Raw genomic sequence first — 17,922 nt, forward strand, 5'->3', positions numbered from 1 at the left:
AGTAACACTGCACAAATTCAGGAAAAAAATCATTTAAAAAGAGGTATCCTTAATTTATCAGCCATTGAGAACGTCCTTCAGCCCAGCAAGCATCAGACTGCCTGTGGGAATGGAATCTCATTTTGTTAAACACTGCTTACAAGGAAAGCAAGTTCTGTAACTCAGAGTTCGCGACGCTGGCATAAATTGAGCCTGTGCTTGCTATGGCAAGGCCAAATAATTTTCTTTTGAGACAGTATTTGTGATGGCACATTTATTTAAAACCAAAAACATACAAATCCAAACTATTAAAGCCTTGCCAGAAGGACAAAACAAAAGAGAAAAAAATCAAGGACTTCTTTAAATGAATCTCGAAAACACTAGAGAAGGACCCATCCTTTAGAGCAAGCATGTCAAACTCAAAGGCTAACACGGGCCAAATAAATGAGGCATGCGGGCCATAGGCCGCGAGTTTGACATGCTTGCTTTAGAGCCTCTGATAATAAATGCAGAGAATAGCTTTCAGAAGCTTAGTGATATCCAAACGTCTTCCTTTGCATATATCTTCTTACTGCTTCCAATCTCACTATTTTATTAGCTCAAGATATTGTTACCAGAAAAATAAAACTAATTTTTTAACATGGAAATGCAAACTGAAAATTAGTCCCATTAGAACGTTATGCACTTAAGCAACCAGTTAGCCATGGCCCAAAATGGTGCACTACTAACCTGTACCCAGCCCTATTTTCACGTCATGTTTCAGCACTTCTAGCACATTGAGTAAGCCGCTGCTGAGCCTGCAGAGAGAGGAGACTGTCAGAACCAGGACACCTATGTGGGCCCAACAACAGAAGCACCTAACAGTAGTGATGGAGATGTCACTGAAACTTGTATTCTCCGTCACATCAGCGCTAATGCTGACACACACACATTCATCAGATCAGAACATCTGAGTCCTGGAGTAAAAGCAGACCACAAAGGAGCTTAACTCCTGGCACAGAGGTTAATCTCAGGAGGGTACAAAGAAGCAAGAGCAAAAACAGAAAGCAGGGGATCGTTTGCAAGGAAAAGTAAATGAAGAAATTAAATCTTGCAATTAGTCCAAAAGTCTTACCGGTCTTTAATATTTTTTTTAACCAACCCATCCTCCTATGTTAGGAAGTAGAAATGATAAAGCTTTGTCTTTCCTCTCCATCTCAGATAATTTGTTACCCTGAATAAGTAGTGACTTTTAAGATCAAAGAAAGGGAGTATAACTGGAAAAGGGCATGCAGGCTGGTGAGTCCAGGCCTGCCAGTTCAAATGAGGCCACTGAGGAAGCAGAAACTAGGAGAGATGGTTCCTGTGCTGAAGTCTGGACCTCGTGGCCCTGAGCTTACTAGATATGCGCCTTTCTGAAGAAACGAAGGAAAACTAAAGCAATCCTTAGAAGTCTGAGAAAATGCAAAGGTCAAAGTGGTCTGCTCAAAGACACACATGATTATAATTTTCAAAGCCCCAATGTACACGCCATAAAACTCTCAAAGTTGTTGGAGAAAGAATAACAGTGGCCATGTAAACAGAAATGTATCCATAAAGAACTTTAAACCTTCATTTGGATCACGTTTTAGTTTAGATGTTGTGTAATTAATGGAAAGGGTGTTAAACCCTTCCCCTATCTGGCTACTAGATCAGATTATGATCACTAAGCTGTATATGGGCAGAATTCCCTGGCATGCGTTACCACTCAATGTCTTAAAACTGGAAGCCTCTAGAACCTCTCAGAACACTCTAGAAATAAGTCGCTGTGTATCTTGTGCCTTCCCATGCTGCCACTGACATAGGTTTTTCATTTACAAGGTCCCTAGACTTCTAACTGCTGACACCTCCAACTCTTTGCTGAGGGCTCTCTTCAGCCAGTAGAGCCTGCTCCGCCCCGGTTTGGGGAAGGTCAGAAGCTCCAGGGAATCAATGCCTCTTCATCCCACCCAGCAATCACCCAATAATGACTGGTGGGTGTTTGGGTATAACCAGGTCCCCCACCCCTTGTGCAGAATGACTTGGAGGTCTGCTTTGGACACTGACTTCCTGGGATTTCCAGAAGGATTAGACTCCAGGAGCCCATGCTGGTAACTCGGTTAATGATGCACTCTTTGCTGACTTCCTTCCCTTCTCTGTCTTACCCCCCTAAAGGTGTTTCCTGAGATCACCTCCCCAATAAGCTACTTGTACATGAATCCTCGTCTCATGGTCTACTTCTGCAAGAATTCAAATCAAGAGAACACAAAGTAACCCTTGAAAAGATGAAAATCTAGCAGAAGCTAAATAAATGTATTGAATGAATATATGAGTGATCCACCCCAGCCTTCCTCTAAGAGGAAGCAGCTCTGTTCTGGGTTGACTAATACCAGAAAGGAGAGCGCCTGCCTGTATCTAATCCTGGACCATGAATTCTTAACCTAGCATCCATGGGTGAGCGTCCTGGGATCTATGAATTCCCTGAAATTAGGTGCAGCATGTTTATATCTCTGGACTTTTTTCCCTGAAGATACAGGCCAAAACTTTCATCCGATTAACCTGTGAATATATAACCTTTCAAAATGTTAAAAACCAGTTATAAATAAAGCTTTTGTATTCTGGTGAACTATAAAGGGCAAGGTCGCTTTCACATGAACTGGCATCCTATCTGATCCAGCAGGTGACATACACCATATGAAGGGTGTAGATTTCCAGTAGCACTGCATCATTTCTACTAGTGTGAGTGTTTCTAGCAGTTTGCACAACACAAAGCAATGGGAAGTGAGCACCTCTCCCTGGAACACCTGCTGGAGTATGTGCCCTTTCAGGCCCTGCTGGAAGTTCTGAATGCTATTGGTTCTGAACTCTTTCTGTTGCATTTCCACTTTCCTCTTTTGCACAAACTCAGAAATTTTAAGAGATGTGGTGCTCTTCAAATACATACTCTGCAAGAAATGCCCTGTTAAGTGCTTTCTTTCTCTTCAGACGCAAAGGTACGCGCCTGTCTATCTAGCTCCCACCCCAATCAAACATAACTAGAGAAGGGAGATACTGAAGGGATGACTCAGAAAACAAAGGCTGCTGTTTTGCAACCCAAATGTTCGTAATTTACCAACCAATCATTGCCTACTTACGATAAGTTAGAATTGGGACAATGTGCGATCGATGCTCCTCGCTCCCTGAAAACATCCAGTTCTTCTGCGGAAAGGTAGCAGCCATGTGCCATCACTGTCTGGAGAGAAGAGTGTCCTGTGTGGAGTTTACCACTTAAAAATGCTTCAGTTAGTCCTCACTCACAACAAGACAGTATAGGCACAGAGAGAAGCTGTGACATCTGGACCTGCTCGCCTGTGCATGAAGATGTCTGTAAGCATCTTCACAAGGACATTTATGATTACCTGTCTGTATAAAATCACTCAGTACATGTCAAGACAATAGATTACAAAAGTTTCAGTACATGTGTAGATCTTATCATCATATTCTTTCTTTTCTTTTCTTTTTAAATCTATAACATAAGGAGGGTTGATCCAGGTCATCTACAGCATAGAACACCCATCCAGTTTGAAGATATTGTGATTCCTTCATCTCCACTTTAGAAAATAACCAAGTTACTTTCTTTTCTAAATCTAGTGGGTGTCTGGTGGGGCTGTGTTTGTTCCTATTCTAATCAATGCTTTCTAGAAGTGAGCTTTCCTTTCTCAGCACATGGGAGCTGGGGGAGTGATCTGGGAAGGAGTTGTTCTTTAATTCTGCCCCAAGTTAGATAGAGGAACAATGGACTTGACACATAACCGAACACACTTTCGTTATTTCATTTTTTTTTTACATTTTCCTAAAAATTAAGAAATGTAATATCTAATATGCATGAATTCAGAAGGTAAAATTGATCCAAGAAAGCAGGCACTGCACACATAAGAGACTTCTCTTCATTTTCAGGCTTGGTAATATTGGTGGGTTTTCCTGAATAAGGCTTTGCTCTTTCAAAATTCCTTTGTTCTCAGTACAAAACCTGTATCTGATTAGCTTTCTTCTTTAGGAGGCATGGTTCGGTGGCCACATAATTATTATTAAAATATAATTTTCATAACCTCTGTGCAAAGCAAAGAAACATGCAAATTGAAGGTTAATGTATTAATCATATGGAAATATATGTTATGGAGGATGAAGATTAAGGTGCAGCTTGTATAAGATTTATGCAGAATATTAGCCTTTCAAATTAGTCACAGCCACATCTCCTTTCACCAAGTCCCTAAGAATTTAGTTGCTGCCATAGCTAAGGCCACGGCCAAGGGGTGTCTTGTTCTAATGAGGTCTCTGCTCACTCACATTAATTTTAATGAACTTAAAATGGTTTAATTATGAAAACAATGCACACTCATAAAAGCAACCTCAAGGTGTTTAAAAATACAAAGAAAGTCCTTCTGTTTCTCCCTCAGGAAGAATAACCTTTAACATTCAATATGTGTCTCCCATGCAGTTTTTCTAGGTGAGCATGCACCCACATGTATACACACAGACATCCATCTCGTAAGCCTGTATGCCTCATTCTTTGTGAACGTTGGGTAAAATTATAATTATGTAAATTCTATCATTTAAACAATCCCCCATGAGAACCATTTTTTAATTTTCATATGTGATTAACATTCCTAATCATATTTCTTGCAGAATGGATCCTTAGATATGGTCTTCTAACTCAAAGAAATGTACAGTTACATTCTAATAAACACTGACAAAATGTCCTTGGACTAAATGACATTCCCACCCTCAGTGAAGCCTTTGGACTTATTTACCAGGATGAGAGTTCAGGCCCATTTTTAATTACGTACACACACACACATATGCACACTCTAAGCTTTAGTCTGGGAAATGCACATGTCATAGAAGTCTCAAGAGCACTACTGAGATCTCAGAATTCAGATATATATGCCCTCTTTGATACAGATTATGTCATGAGATGCAATTTACCTTATTTGTTAGAAGATTGTTTTTATCATACACATCTGTATAGTTTTTATAACTGGGGAATAACTGTTTCACAGCTTCAACTTCATCAAGATTTTCACTTATATGGCTCTACAAGAAAAAAAATAATATTTTCAATTTTTAAGGTAAAATGCCACTAGAAATTATACGTCCTACCCCAAAATGTATGGGTGGTTTCTACTTGTCTATGTGAGGGGTCACATAGAGAGACACTGAAGACTGTACATTCATTTAAAGCAATCACGTGACAAAGAAACTATGAATATGTAATTGCACAAGCATGTAATATTCTAACCCATGTAATGTTTCAATAAGGTCTTTTCAAATTCCAAACTAGAGTAAGAACAAACAAAAATAAAAAGTGTTCCTTAAAGAAAGTTAACAGCCTAGCTCTTTGTGGCCACCTATTTCTTCTGCTGTTGTCCTTTAAGAAAGAGACCATCAACAGGACAGACGGCATCTTTCACTCATAAGAAAACTGGATTTGAATAAAGAGAGCTGAATTTTAGGCCAAGTTCAGACCCTACTCATGGGTCTTAGGGTGAGTCAGTTCTTTTATTTAGGTCTCCATTCCCTCATCTCTCAAATAAAAGGGTTTGGCTGGATAAGCAATTTTCCAACTTCTTTTAGCTTTGGCCATGTTATTCTGATAAAAATTCATAGGAATCCAGGATGTAAAAGGCATAAACAAGTTGCCTCTCAGAATGAAGCAGGATTGGGACTCTGGGAATCTGTCTCCATTCTGTCCCCTTTTTTGGCTTCCAGAATGAGTTCTTCTGCAGAAAACAATTTGAAAACAACTGGGCTAGACAATCCTGCAGTCACATAGAAAGAGCCCGTGAAGACTCACATGCAAGCAAAACAAGTGAGTCCCGGCTCCCACACCAACCTCTCTCCAGGCACCACAAAACTGGAGAGCAGGTGAAGTGTTTCAGAGACAAACACTGAAGTGGAACCACACCCACCCCTGGCCTAACACAGAAGTCATTTCAGGCCAACTGGTGGTGGGTATATATTATGGGAAATAACTCATGAGCAAGCTACCACTTCCAAGAAAAGCAGTGCCATTTCCCTCTCTCCATAGCCAAATAAATCAAAGAAAAAACCAGCAATATTCTAAAAAACAGTCTCCCACCTATGGGATGAACTCTATCCTTGGCTTTGAGGAAAGCCCAGACCACTGAAGAAAAGCATGGGCACCAGAAGAAAGGACAACCGGATGATTTGTGTCATTTTGATAAATTTGAGTAAATACACCTACATACAGACATACACCCCACACAAGGATATACCTGCTTTTGCTGTGTGTTGATGGGGTTCAGTATCTACTGCCACAAAATATGGCATCTTGGCATATTGAAAAATGCCACATTAAGGTAAAGGGGTTTGATAAGGGCAGAAGCAAGAAGGTCATTCTGGTGCTTCTCTCACCCTTCCTTACCCGAAACAGGTCATAACACCCACATGTGAGAGGTGCCTGCCCTACACCCAGGGGGAAAAGAGCACCTTTATCTCTAATGACAAAGGGAGCCAAGAAGAAGCCGAACAAGAAGGGCTTGCTAAGCTGCCTAAGGTCATATCCCTGAACCTCTCCTATTCCTCCACAACCGGGCATTCTTCAACAAGCCTGTAATGTTCAAAAATACTCAGGTCTAATCATTTCTCTGGGTTTTCATTTCCCATGAAGGGTCCTGTGTCATGTAAAACGTACATTAAATACATTTGCATGCTTTCCTCCTGTTAATCTATCTTTGCATTTAGTTTCCAAACCCAAACAGGAACTCCAAGAAGGTTGAGGAAAAACATTTCCCTCCCTTACAACTGTGGAATTAAATAAAAAATTCAAATATCCCAGGCTGCACCTCAGCCCCCCTCCCCCCGCCACACACACACAAACAAACAAACAGAAAGAGAATGGGGAATGATGATAATGGTGAATGAGACCCATTAAGATAAATCTTTAAAAAAACACACACGAAAAAAACAACCACCACCCTCCACCCTACAAATGATAAAGAATCAATGTGCTGCCTTTCCCCTGACTTGCCCTTTGTTATAAGATAGCCAACTCTTACCAGGGGAAATTTTAGTGCAGTATATAATGAAGCTTGGATGTTCCCAACTTCCAATTTTAACCCAGCTGGAAGCTTTAAAACGGGTTTTATTCCTAAGTTGCACCTGCTTAATGACAAAGTAATATATACTTTTTTTGTTCCTGGTTTTAAATTAAGAAACTTGGAACAAAGGGGCTTTTAAATGCATTTTGTAAGGTGGAAATGAGGCTCTTATTCCTTTTTAAATAATAGGTGGCTCCTTCAAAAATGAAGGGCTCGAATGCTGAGAAAGCATCAAATGAAAAAGAAGCAAAAAAGAAATGCATTAGATGTATCCTACAGACAACAGGGAGCCAGTCTGCCTTAGATCTTGCTGGATTACTTGTGATAGCCTCATCTCTGCAAGCCTGATCAGAGATGATTGAGAGGAAAAGGAACTTCCGGTTTTTTAGCTGAAAAGTTAAAGAATTGGATTTGGGTGACGTCTGTAAGGACCTTCCCTGTTCCATAATGCTACACCTCTAGATCTCAGTAGAATTAGAGATTACTGCCAGAATGCAGGATAATGAGAAGCCTCGCAGGTCTGGCAGAAGCACAAGCAAGAGAAAAATACCCACCTGAATGTGCAAATCACGGGTCTTCGCGATGTTTCCAAGATCGGCCAGCATCGTCTCAGAGCAGGAAAGGGCAAAGCGTGGTGTCACTATGGGCTTCACTCTAGAATACTGGAAATAGTAAAAACAAGTGGATAAGGAAAATATTGATACCCTGAATGTGTAGCATACCCTGAATGCATATCTTACATCTGGGTAATTTATGTCTTGATATTTGGGGACAGTCCTTTCTAGGAGTGGGTGGAAGTGCTGGGTTTCATGGAAATGGCTCATGGCTGAGGACAAAGGAGAGTATATTCTGTAGCACCCAGTTCAATGGAAGAAGAGCTTGTCCCAAATGATAGCCACCCCTGCTCCACATCCACAGCAGGGCTCCGCCGAGGCTGCACTGGTGGCCTCATCAAGAGAAATGAGAGGCACAAGGAGAACTTTTAAAGGAGAGATCTGGGAGACTAGCAGGGAGGCAGTGCTGGCCATGGCATCCCCAAGAACTGTTCCATAGTAGAACTGGCTCTGATGTCACCCGAAGTGAGGGTCTGAGCAGGAAAGAACTTATAGAGGGATGGAGAGAATAAGGACCCACAAGACTCGACCTAAGTCTCCCAAGGTTAGATGGAAAGAAATTCCAAGGTTCACTGTGGTTTCCAATCAGACCTCAAAAGATGGGAAGGGAAGGGTCTGGCAATTTAAGAGATGGCACCAGGGAACCATGAGCCAGCCTGCTGGGGATGGAGGCAGAAAACAGCACTGCCTCCCTAGGCTCACCAACCCCAGGGCCTGCAAAGGGGAGTGCCTGACTGAGTGCCCGCAGGCCACGTGACAAGCCACACATACATATGTGGGCCAAGGCAGCCTGTGGCAGGGGCATCTGGGCTGGACACCACCTATGTTTCAGATCAGATCTAACAGGCCACAGCCAATATCAGCATAGCTAGCAAACATCACACTTCAATTTCCAGTTGCCACCAATCTGTCCACAGCCATGCAGCCCACTCCACCTTCCCACAGATCAGCCCAGTGAAATGAGGTGGTCCCAAAGGGGAGGAAGAGAAAACCACCAAGAAAGCAAAAAATGCCTGACCTCACTGAGCTGAGTTGACAGGTCCTCTGTGAAAACAACTTGCGGTTCTAGGAAAATACCTCTGCATGCATGGGATAAGCCAAACGCACACAGATCTTTCTCTGCCGAACAACTTCATAACGAAGCCTACGACTAAGACCAAGGCAATCAAAATACAAGCTGAGAATAAGTTTACTTACGTTCCTTTGGAGCATTTCTGACACGAACCTGAAATAAGGCAACAAATGGGAAGTTAAAAAATTTAGGCATTTTCAAAAAATTTTTTTAAAAAGAGGTAAACACGAAATTTCCATGTCCCATTTTCCATGCAAACACTCTAGCACTGCACACGTTTCACCACACTAATTAACGATGAACAAGTAGTAATTACTCTGCTTTCTCGTTTGCAGAGATGGAGTGCAAAGTCACAGAGAAATGCAATTTTATCATCTAACGTCAACTGGGTTGTTCATGAGTATTCCCATGACACTCAAGCCATTCTACCAGCTTTAGTTTGGGGTGAGGGACTATTGCAAAATGTGATGCTACAGGGATGTTAGAGTCCCTAAATGCTATGCACCTGGAAACATTTAGAAGCTATGGGGCTCTCTACTCCTAATTTCCCTAAAGTGGAAGCTTCTTGCTCCCACTAAATCACCCTTAATTTCCACTGGGATTCTGGAGCAAGGTAGAAGACAAAGGTTGTGAAATGGGTGGTGCTGGGGTGGCGATCTTACCAATTGTATCTGCAGGGATGGTGGTATTTGCATGACCCATAAAATGATCAATTCTGCCCCGGCTGGGAATATTTATTAGCTAAGCTTCCTGTCTTCTGGAAGTCCTTTTTACTTTTGTTTCAGAATAAAATGTGAATTAAGGTTTACTATGACCACAAACACACATTCATAGAAAAGTTGAGCTGATGGCCAATGCTAAGGCGAAGGTGCACGCTTCCTTTTCTCTGGGGCAGGTAGCAGCTCCTGAGCCTCCCTTTTCAGAGGACACACTGTAGGTGAAGGAGGTCTGGGGAATCAAGAAAAGTTGGACTTCTAAAATGTGCATGGGGACATGTTTGGTCTGGGGAAGATTTAAATCTAAAGAAATTTCTTCTATGTATAGCTCTTGGGTGTTTTGTGTCATACAACACAATTCCTTGTCAAATCCTCAAGGCACCATGAAAAAGCCATTAGAGAAAAGTAGAAAAAGTACTTATAGGATCAGTAGAATATGCCAATGTAAGATAAAGAGTTCAAACCAGTGTTGCTCAAGAGTCAACTGTAACTTAAGGAGCAGGCCACACACACACTTAAAGCAAGTCCAACATACAGGAGAAGACCAGATCTATAATAAAGGGGAGGAAGGGGGTAAATCATTTACTTCAAAAAAAGAACCCCTCATTTTACAAAGGGGCTTATCCTAGGACTCCTGTAACAAGTTCCTGCCCAGCTGGCGTGGCTCAGTGGTTGAGCATTGACCTATGAACCAGGAGGTCACAGTTCAATTCCCAGTCAGGGCACATGCCCAGATTGCCGGCTCGGATTCTGCAGGAGGCAGCCAATCAATGATTCTCTCTCATCACTGCTGTTTCTATTTCTCCTTTCCTCTCTGAAATCAATAAAAATATATTTGAAAAAACACACACAAGTTCCCAGAGGCTTTAAAATATAATTTGGTATACAAAAATAGTATTGAATGCGATTTTTTTTAGGACCAGATCAATTTCATAAAGTTGGGCAAACCCACGCTGTAACATGTGCACATCCCACCTGGTTCAGAGAGGTTTTCTCGCTTCATCTCCAACTCCATCAGTGCAGCAGAAGGACCGCTCACAAGACAAATGTAGATGAACATACCTCTCTGTTTCCTTGATTGATTCCTCAGTGGTTTCCTTGTATTCTGGAACTGTGTCATTCATATCCATGCAGACTTTGCCCACAAATGCCCGCTGCCCAAATTTATCTGTGAGGCACACAGAAAAAGGACCTAAAGTCATGTGTCTTTCCTACACAGTACCTTCTCTGAGCCTTTTAAAACATGTTTAAATTAAAATCATTATGAAAACATAGGTGAGAATATGAAAGACTATTCATTAAGAACAATAACAACAACAAAACCCCACTAAGTTCTATAAGTAGCAAATATTCTTCCACCCATCACTTCAACCACCCCCTCCCCAACTCCCACTTCTAGGCTGGCCAGGTAATAATTGGGTGTTTTTACTTATTACTCAGTTTTTTTCTTTGCTTACACAGTTTGTCTATATTTTTACTCAAGTCATAACTATGCTTGTTCCCATTTTATTGCCTGGAAAAAGAGAGGGCAGCCTCAGACCCTCGTGTAACACCAGCTAGGAAGTTGACTCTGTATTGGGCAATGTTAACTTTTTTTACAATGTCTCCACCTGTCATAAGAATCTTACAGAAATCTTTCTGCCTTTATCTTTCCCTGTAATTCATTTTAATAACTGGCCATTAGATTGCTCTTTCTTAAAACAGCACCTTGATCACATACCTCATCTGGCATCAAAACCTTCTTTGATTTTTTGATGCATATTCAAATCTCTCCACAGTCCGAATCATCCCATTTACCCAACCCCCTCTCCCATGCATCTCCCAGCCCCCGTGTAATGAGTCCTGTCCTCCAGTTCAGGTACTCTGTTCCATGCTTCCAGTGTCACTATACACATTCCTGTCTCCATGCCTTTGTTGATGTTATTTCCCCTGTCTGAAAGACATTTTCTCTTTCCCCATTTTATCTTCCCTTTAAAGCCAAGTTTAAGACTCCCTTCCCTTCCATGAAGTCTTCCTAGATGTTCCAGTTCTGGGTTCTCTCTGTCTCTTCCCAAAATGGCAATAGTTAATTTCAGCATCATCTTCTAGGCCTTTGACATCAATGACCTATGTCAGCAAGCAGTAGCGTCAGCATATCAGCCAACACCATTTACTAGCACCTGCTAAGTGCTGGGCACTGTGTTGGATACAAGTTTCAGAATCATTGACCTAAATCAAGTTTCCTTCCTTACTACCTATGTGAGTGAGCATGTTTTATAGCCTCTCTGAGCATCAGTTTATCCATCTGTAACATGGGGACACAATAACTATCTTGGAAGGCTGTTTGCAACTGAGCTGACATAATCCATGTAGAGTGCTTTGCACAATCCAGGCATCTTAATAAGAGCACTACAGCCCGGCTAGTAGTAGTTGAGCATCAACCTATGAACCAGGAGGTCATGGTTCAATTCATGGTCAGGGAACATGCCTGGGTTTCAGGCTCGATCCCCAGTTTGAGTGTGGAGGAGGCATCCAATCAATGATTCTCTCTCATCATTGATGTTTCTATCTCTCTCTCCCTCTGCCTTCCTCTCTGAAATCAATAAAAAAATATTTTTTAAAAAGTGCACTACAGCTGTTCCTAAAGTTACTGATCAATGTGTGTAGTTATTAATCAATTAGTCCTATCTGGCTCTTGTGTTCCCAGCAATTTGCACAGTGCCCTGAGTCTAACCAACAGCCAAGATATATGTCTGTTGATTATAATAAACTGTTGCCATTACTAGAATTAATAAACCTGCTCCAAAATGCCCTAAGTTAATACACAAAATTCAGACCTATACACATGATTCTGGAACCAAAAACCATAAGTGAATAATCAAATTACCTAAACAATAAAAAACATCCAGGGGCCACAGTAATACAAAAACACCTAATTACTTGTAAGGAATGCAATGTCAAATTTTAGTAATTAAAAGGCAAGACTGCACATAAGTTTAACTCCCTGCCAGACATGGTCTGGCTGGCTTTGCTGGTTGTGCCCATAAAGTGTGCCTTCATCTCCTCACCTGTAATTTCCGCAAGGAGCAGGGATGAGTCAGTGTAAATTGTTGTAAAGTAACAAGCTGTGGTTGTTCCATTCTTCAGTGTTCTCCTCTAAAAATACACCACAAAAACCATAAGTCACATGTGCCAAGAAAGTCACATGGCATATACAGATGAAAATAGAATTCTAGGTCCAAGTTTTAAAATGTTTTTATTTAAAGATATGACACCTCAATATGAAATACAGTTCAGATAAATGGCAAAGTACTGATATTCCAAAAGTGTGAGCTGGAGGAGAAGTTGATATTTTTGATTTCCTAGATTCATATAGTTCTATGTTGCAGAATTCATTAAATAGGATGCTAATTAATTCCTTATCTTTTAAGGTTTGGCTGAGTATATGCAAACCTTATTGCATCTGGGAGTGAATAAAGGAGATTTTTCTGTCTATTACAGGGTAAAATAATTCATCCAGACTTCTCGTTCAAGATGGCAGATTGGTCACATGCATCTCTCTCTCTTCCTTAGCGAATTTCCACTAAAATAACAGTAAAAGAGTACAAAATTTATTCACCATCAAGAGGAACATAAGAAGAGACATGAACAGACAAAACATTTCAACATCTCCTTGGAACACAAAGAATATGGAAGAGAACCTGAAAGCAACTTAGGAAGAGAGAGAGACAGAACGAGAAAGAGAGAGAGAGAGAGAGAGATGTTGTTGTTAACAGGAAATTGGCTCCAAGTCCGTCTACAGATGACTAAGCCCTGGCAGGACTCTTCTTCCTGTTGAAATCAGCCAATCACCCCTAACCTGCTCCTTGCAGGAGAGATTTACTCTTTGTAGAAACTGAGTAGTATTTGGAGTATGTAAGCCCCAAAGGACAAGGCAAGGCATAGTCTGAAAAGAAGAGGTTGAAGAGAAAATCTGGCTGATCTCCAGGGGCCCTTGGTCAGCTTGCTAGAAGGCCACACGTATTACCACCACTACTCCTGGCAAGACGGAAGGACTCTTCCCTAGCGAAGATGAGTGGCTCTACAAGAAAGATGTCCTCACAATGACATGTGAGGCCCACAATTGAAAAGGCTATTTACTTCTTTCATTGTTCATCTTAAGCTGAAGTTCACTAGTCAATAAGAGCTACCTCCACCCAGACTTTCCGATTGACATCTCAGGGAATCACACTTAAATGTGAATGTATGGCTCAGCTGGCGTGGCTCAGTGGTTGAGCAGCAGCTTATGAACCGGGGGGTCATAGTTCAATTCCCATTCAGGGCACATGCCCCGGTTGTGAGCTCGATCCCCAGTAGGAGCTTGCAGGAGGCAGCCAATAATGATTCTCTCTCATCATGATGTTTCTATCTCTCTCTCCCTCTCCCTTTCTCTCTGAAATCAATTTAAAAAATATAAAAATAAATAAATAAATATGAAGGTATGTTCAAAGTTCAACAGACTCTGGAGGAGAGCTGCTATGAAAAGGAGAAGGGGGAGAGAAAGTCTGGAAAAAATAATAGAGGAAACAGAGTCAGAAGGAAGCTTGATTAAAAACAAACAAACTATGATTACATTCTGAAAGAATTAAAGGAGATAATCGCATCTACAAGACAAGAACAGAATGCTATGAAAATCAAAGAACAAGAGCTCTCCAAAAGTAAACATTTTATAAGTGAAATTTGGAAGTCAATAGAAGTGTTGTAGGGTAAATTAAAAGCAAACCCCTCAGGGAAAAAAATACTTTGAACTTAAATAATAAGGAAGAGCATACCCTATATCTCAGCAGTCTGTACTCTGCGTCAGCCAAATGTTGAAGAAAGCAAATGAGCCCAGTGACATTGTCGGTTAGTCCGAAAAGTAAAGAGAATTTGAAAAGCTGGATTTTTTTATGTCAATCTTTTCAAATTTTAAGACACTTTGCACATGAATAAAATACATCTGGCTGCTAATAGAGGATGATTAGAGCCCATCAGCTAAAGACGAGGATGAGCCCTCTCTCAGAATCACAAGTCCAGGGGAAGAGCTAGTACCAGACAGAGACATCGAATTCAACTTCCAGCAACTCCAAAAGTGTTTGGATTCAGTGCACTCAGTAAATATTTACTGAATGAACACCCGAGGAAGCTGAATTACTAAGCAACAAGAGACATAAAATCAGTATCCTATATAATAAAAGGCTAATATGCAAATTGTCCCATCGACTGGAAGTTTGATCAGGAGTTCGACCAGGGTGCGTGGTCGGCTGGCCAACCTCCCACGTCCCCTCCCCCTGGCCATACATGAATTCGTGCACCGAGCCTCTAGTTCTTAGATAAATAGAATAGGACACGGTGTCCTTGAAAGAGGACAGGCTATAACAGCCGTGGGCAAACTACAGCCCGTGGGCCGGATCCTGCCCGTTTGAAATGAATAAAACTAAAAAAAAAAAAAAGACCGTACCCTTTTATGTAATGATGTTTACTTTGAATTTATATTAGTTCACACAAACACTCCATCCATGCTTTTGTTCCGGCCCTCTGGTCCAGTTTAAGAATCCATTGTGGCCCTTGAGTCAAAAAGTTTGCCCACCCCTGGGCTATAATAACAGTAGAGTGAGTGAATGACTTGCAAAATTAGACCACGTGTTCTTTAAGAATGTAACACAAAAGCATATACAGAAGCTTTAACATTTTTCTAATAGGAGTTACCAAAACAAAGAGTAGATTGCAGGGAAGAATATACTCAGAGAGAAAGAGAGAGAAATAAATTTCCCAAATTAGAAGAAAGACAGTAGTTCTCATATTGAATAAACTACATATGAAAGGTAATAAACTGGAAAAAAAAATCTATAAGTGAAATTTCAGAACATCCTGAAGCCAGCAAATTAGCCAGAATAGAAAGAGAATCAGATTGACATCAGCGTATTAGATGCTGATGGGAAAATCATTTCAAGTAGAATTCTCTCTACAGTGAAAGTGCATCACCATTTGAGAGTCATAAGAAAGTAAAACCATTTTTGGTAATTCAAGGATTTGGAATGTTTATCACCCACTTTATTTAAAAAGGATTCCAAGAAAATAAAAAAAAGAATGCAAAAGAAAGACAGGGGATCCAAATAGCAAAAGTAGAGTTCATTTTTAAATTAAGTGCTGATGTTAAAAAATAATAAACTGGAATTAAGTTAAAATAAAATTTAAAATAGTAAATTTAAAAGTTAAAGTTTATTTTAAATTAAGTGTGCATGGTAAAAAAATAAACTGGAACAAAAACCTCAGGAGGGTATAACGTGAAGAAGGGAAGGGATGTAAGATTCTTGCCTACTATAGAGGAAAATGCTAGAAGACTTGTTAACACTTAACAACTTAGTCTAATAGAGATGTAAAAAATGTCATGTCAACAGAGAAAACACAATCTTTAAAAAAATGTGCAGATAACTATAAAAATTAACCTTTTGTTGCGTCATAAAAAAACAATGAGTCATTTCTCAAGAAAAATAATCATACAAATTATATTTGCTAACCAGAGTAAAGTGAAACTCAAAATTAAAACAGAAATATTAGCAAACATTTTCTAAATTCTCAAAATTTTAATCACTTTTATAAAACCTGGGCTTGAAGATGGAATCAAAATGGAAAATTTAAGCTATTTAGCAATGAGGACAATGGAAATATTACCTATAGATGTAAAAAGAAAAAGTAAAAGAAAACAACAACTCTATGGTGCAAAACTCTGTGGTCTTGATTGCCAATTTGTTGAAGTATAGATCTAGAGCTGTTTTTTGAAGGAGAAAATAAAACCCAAAATGTCTCGATTCTATTCATGAGTGCAGCCCTAGCACCCCTATCCATTGCCCTGGGCAGTCTTCAGCCTAAGGACAGGCTCTAGTTAACAAATCTGAACTTTCTTAGCCATAACCTTGGCTCATGCAATTCTCAAAGTGTGCGGGCCTGCTCATAATCAGAAATATTGGACGTGTGAACTGCAAATACCTGTTGAGAATAACAACTATCTTGTACTCACTGGCATCAAATTCTTACTCAAATCGCTGATATAGGAAATAAGTCTATGGCCATACCACCCTGAACGTGCCCAATCTCGTCTGATTTAAGAAATAAAATTTATGGAGTATGGCCTGGAGAGAGTATCTAGAACTCCAAACATAAAAGATGTACATATCTGGATTTTTTTTGATACTATAGTACCTTGACAGTATATATTTTGACATCAGAGCATGTAACTATATTGGAATATTGGGCATAATTCTCTTAAATTTCAGTATGATAAATAGATATGCTTTACCTTAACAACTGTTTGTTTTTTTTAAATCATACAGACAGTGTAAAATTCAAAATTGATTTTTCTCTCTGGGTTACCTAGACATTTAAAGCCAAATGTGTGACAAACTCTAACAAATGCATGGATCCCCATGGCATATATTTGCCTCTTGGTTTTATTTTATTTTTCCTCTCCCCTTTTTTCCTTTGCCATGTCTTTGTGACTCATTTTCTTCTGTTGGATACTATGCAATTTTAAGACATCTCAAACCGTTTTTAGAACAATGCAAGGTATAAATAAATTTTGAAAATAAAAAGCTTTGGTGTGGTTAGCACAATTCATTAACACAATGCAGCTCCACACACAGCTTTAGTCCTCAGTTTTTCTGGTGTCATGCAGATGCATGCTAAGTATGAAAACCCACAATTACACTGAATTTATAATTAAGTGAGGCAGGTGTATAAACGATAGCACTTGCTTTATTCTTCAAAGTCTGGGTGACACAAAACCAGGAAACTGGCAGGATAACTGGTTAGTCTATAAGGCTTACAATATTGCCATCATCACATAGCCATAACTTTAGGAGAAAATGCAGTATTATTCAGACTATGTGTACTGAATGATAAGAGGCAGTGGTCAGATAATGAGGTATTAGCTGCTTTAATTCCCAACTGCAGAAGCTGTTTCTGGCTGCTAAGTGGATTGGGCATAGGGTTAGGGTGGAAAGATGGGAAACGATTTTCTTGAGAGAGTGAAAGGAAGGATATTTTTGGAGTCTTCAACATACACTTGGCACACACTACGGCCACTGTTCAATGACTGAACTAGCCCCATAGTTCCCTCTAGTGGTGTTAACGCTCGTCACAATCCCATATGCCCAGTAAAGGGACCATCCTATTTTCCCTTCTTGCAAAGCTACCAAAATAGCATGACGCCCTTCTAACTGTAGTTTAAATTTTTAATTTTTAATTGCCTTGGGTATTTTTTAAAGCAAATAGAACACCTTCCATCTGTCAGGTACTATTCTAAGAACCTTACAAATTAACTGGCTTAATTATCATAACAATCTGGTGAAATAGGTGCTATCATTCTCATTCTCTCTCTCTCTCTCTCTCTCTCTCTCTCTCTCTCTCTCTCTCTCTCTCTCTCTCTCTCTCCCATATCTCTTACA

General features: G+C 40.1%; 1 protein-coding gene across 1 annotated transcript in view; it reads right to left on the bottom strand.

The window, feature by feature from the left end:
* Positions 1 to 17,922, bottom strand: part of GDA (guanine deaminase) — a 71,466-nt gene that overhangs the window by 15,010 nt on the left and 38,534 nt on the right. The window contains exons 4-10 of the mRNA XM_036330838.1: positions 12,526 to 12,613; positions 10,541 to 10,646; positions 8,888 to 8,915; positions 7,631 to 7,738; positions 4,942 to 5,049; positions 3,111 to 3,208; positions 709 to 776 (exon numbers count right to left, since the gene is read on the bottom strand). Coding sequence (XP_036186731.1) covers positions 709 to 776; positions 3,111 to 3,208; positions 4,942 to 5,049; positions 7,631 to 7,738; positions 8,888 to 8,915; positions 10,541 to 10,646; positions 12,526 to 12,613 — 604 coding nt within the window. The remainder of the gene's footprint in view (positions 1 to 708; positions 777 to 3,110; positions 3,209 to 4,941; positions 5,050 to 7,630; positions 7,739 to 8,887; positions 8,916 to 10,540; positions 10,647 to 12,525; positions 12,614 to 17,922) is intronic.

The sequence above is a fragment of the Myotis myotis genome, unplaced genomic scaffold (assembly GCF_014108235.1).
Source record: "Myotis myotis isolate mMyoMyo1 unplaced genomic scaffold, mMyoMyo1.p scaffold_m19_p_12, whole genome shotgun sequence".
NCBI classification, from domain to species: Eukaryota; Metazoa; Chordata; class Mammalia; order Chiroptera; family Vespertilionidae; genus Myotis; species Myotis myotis.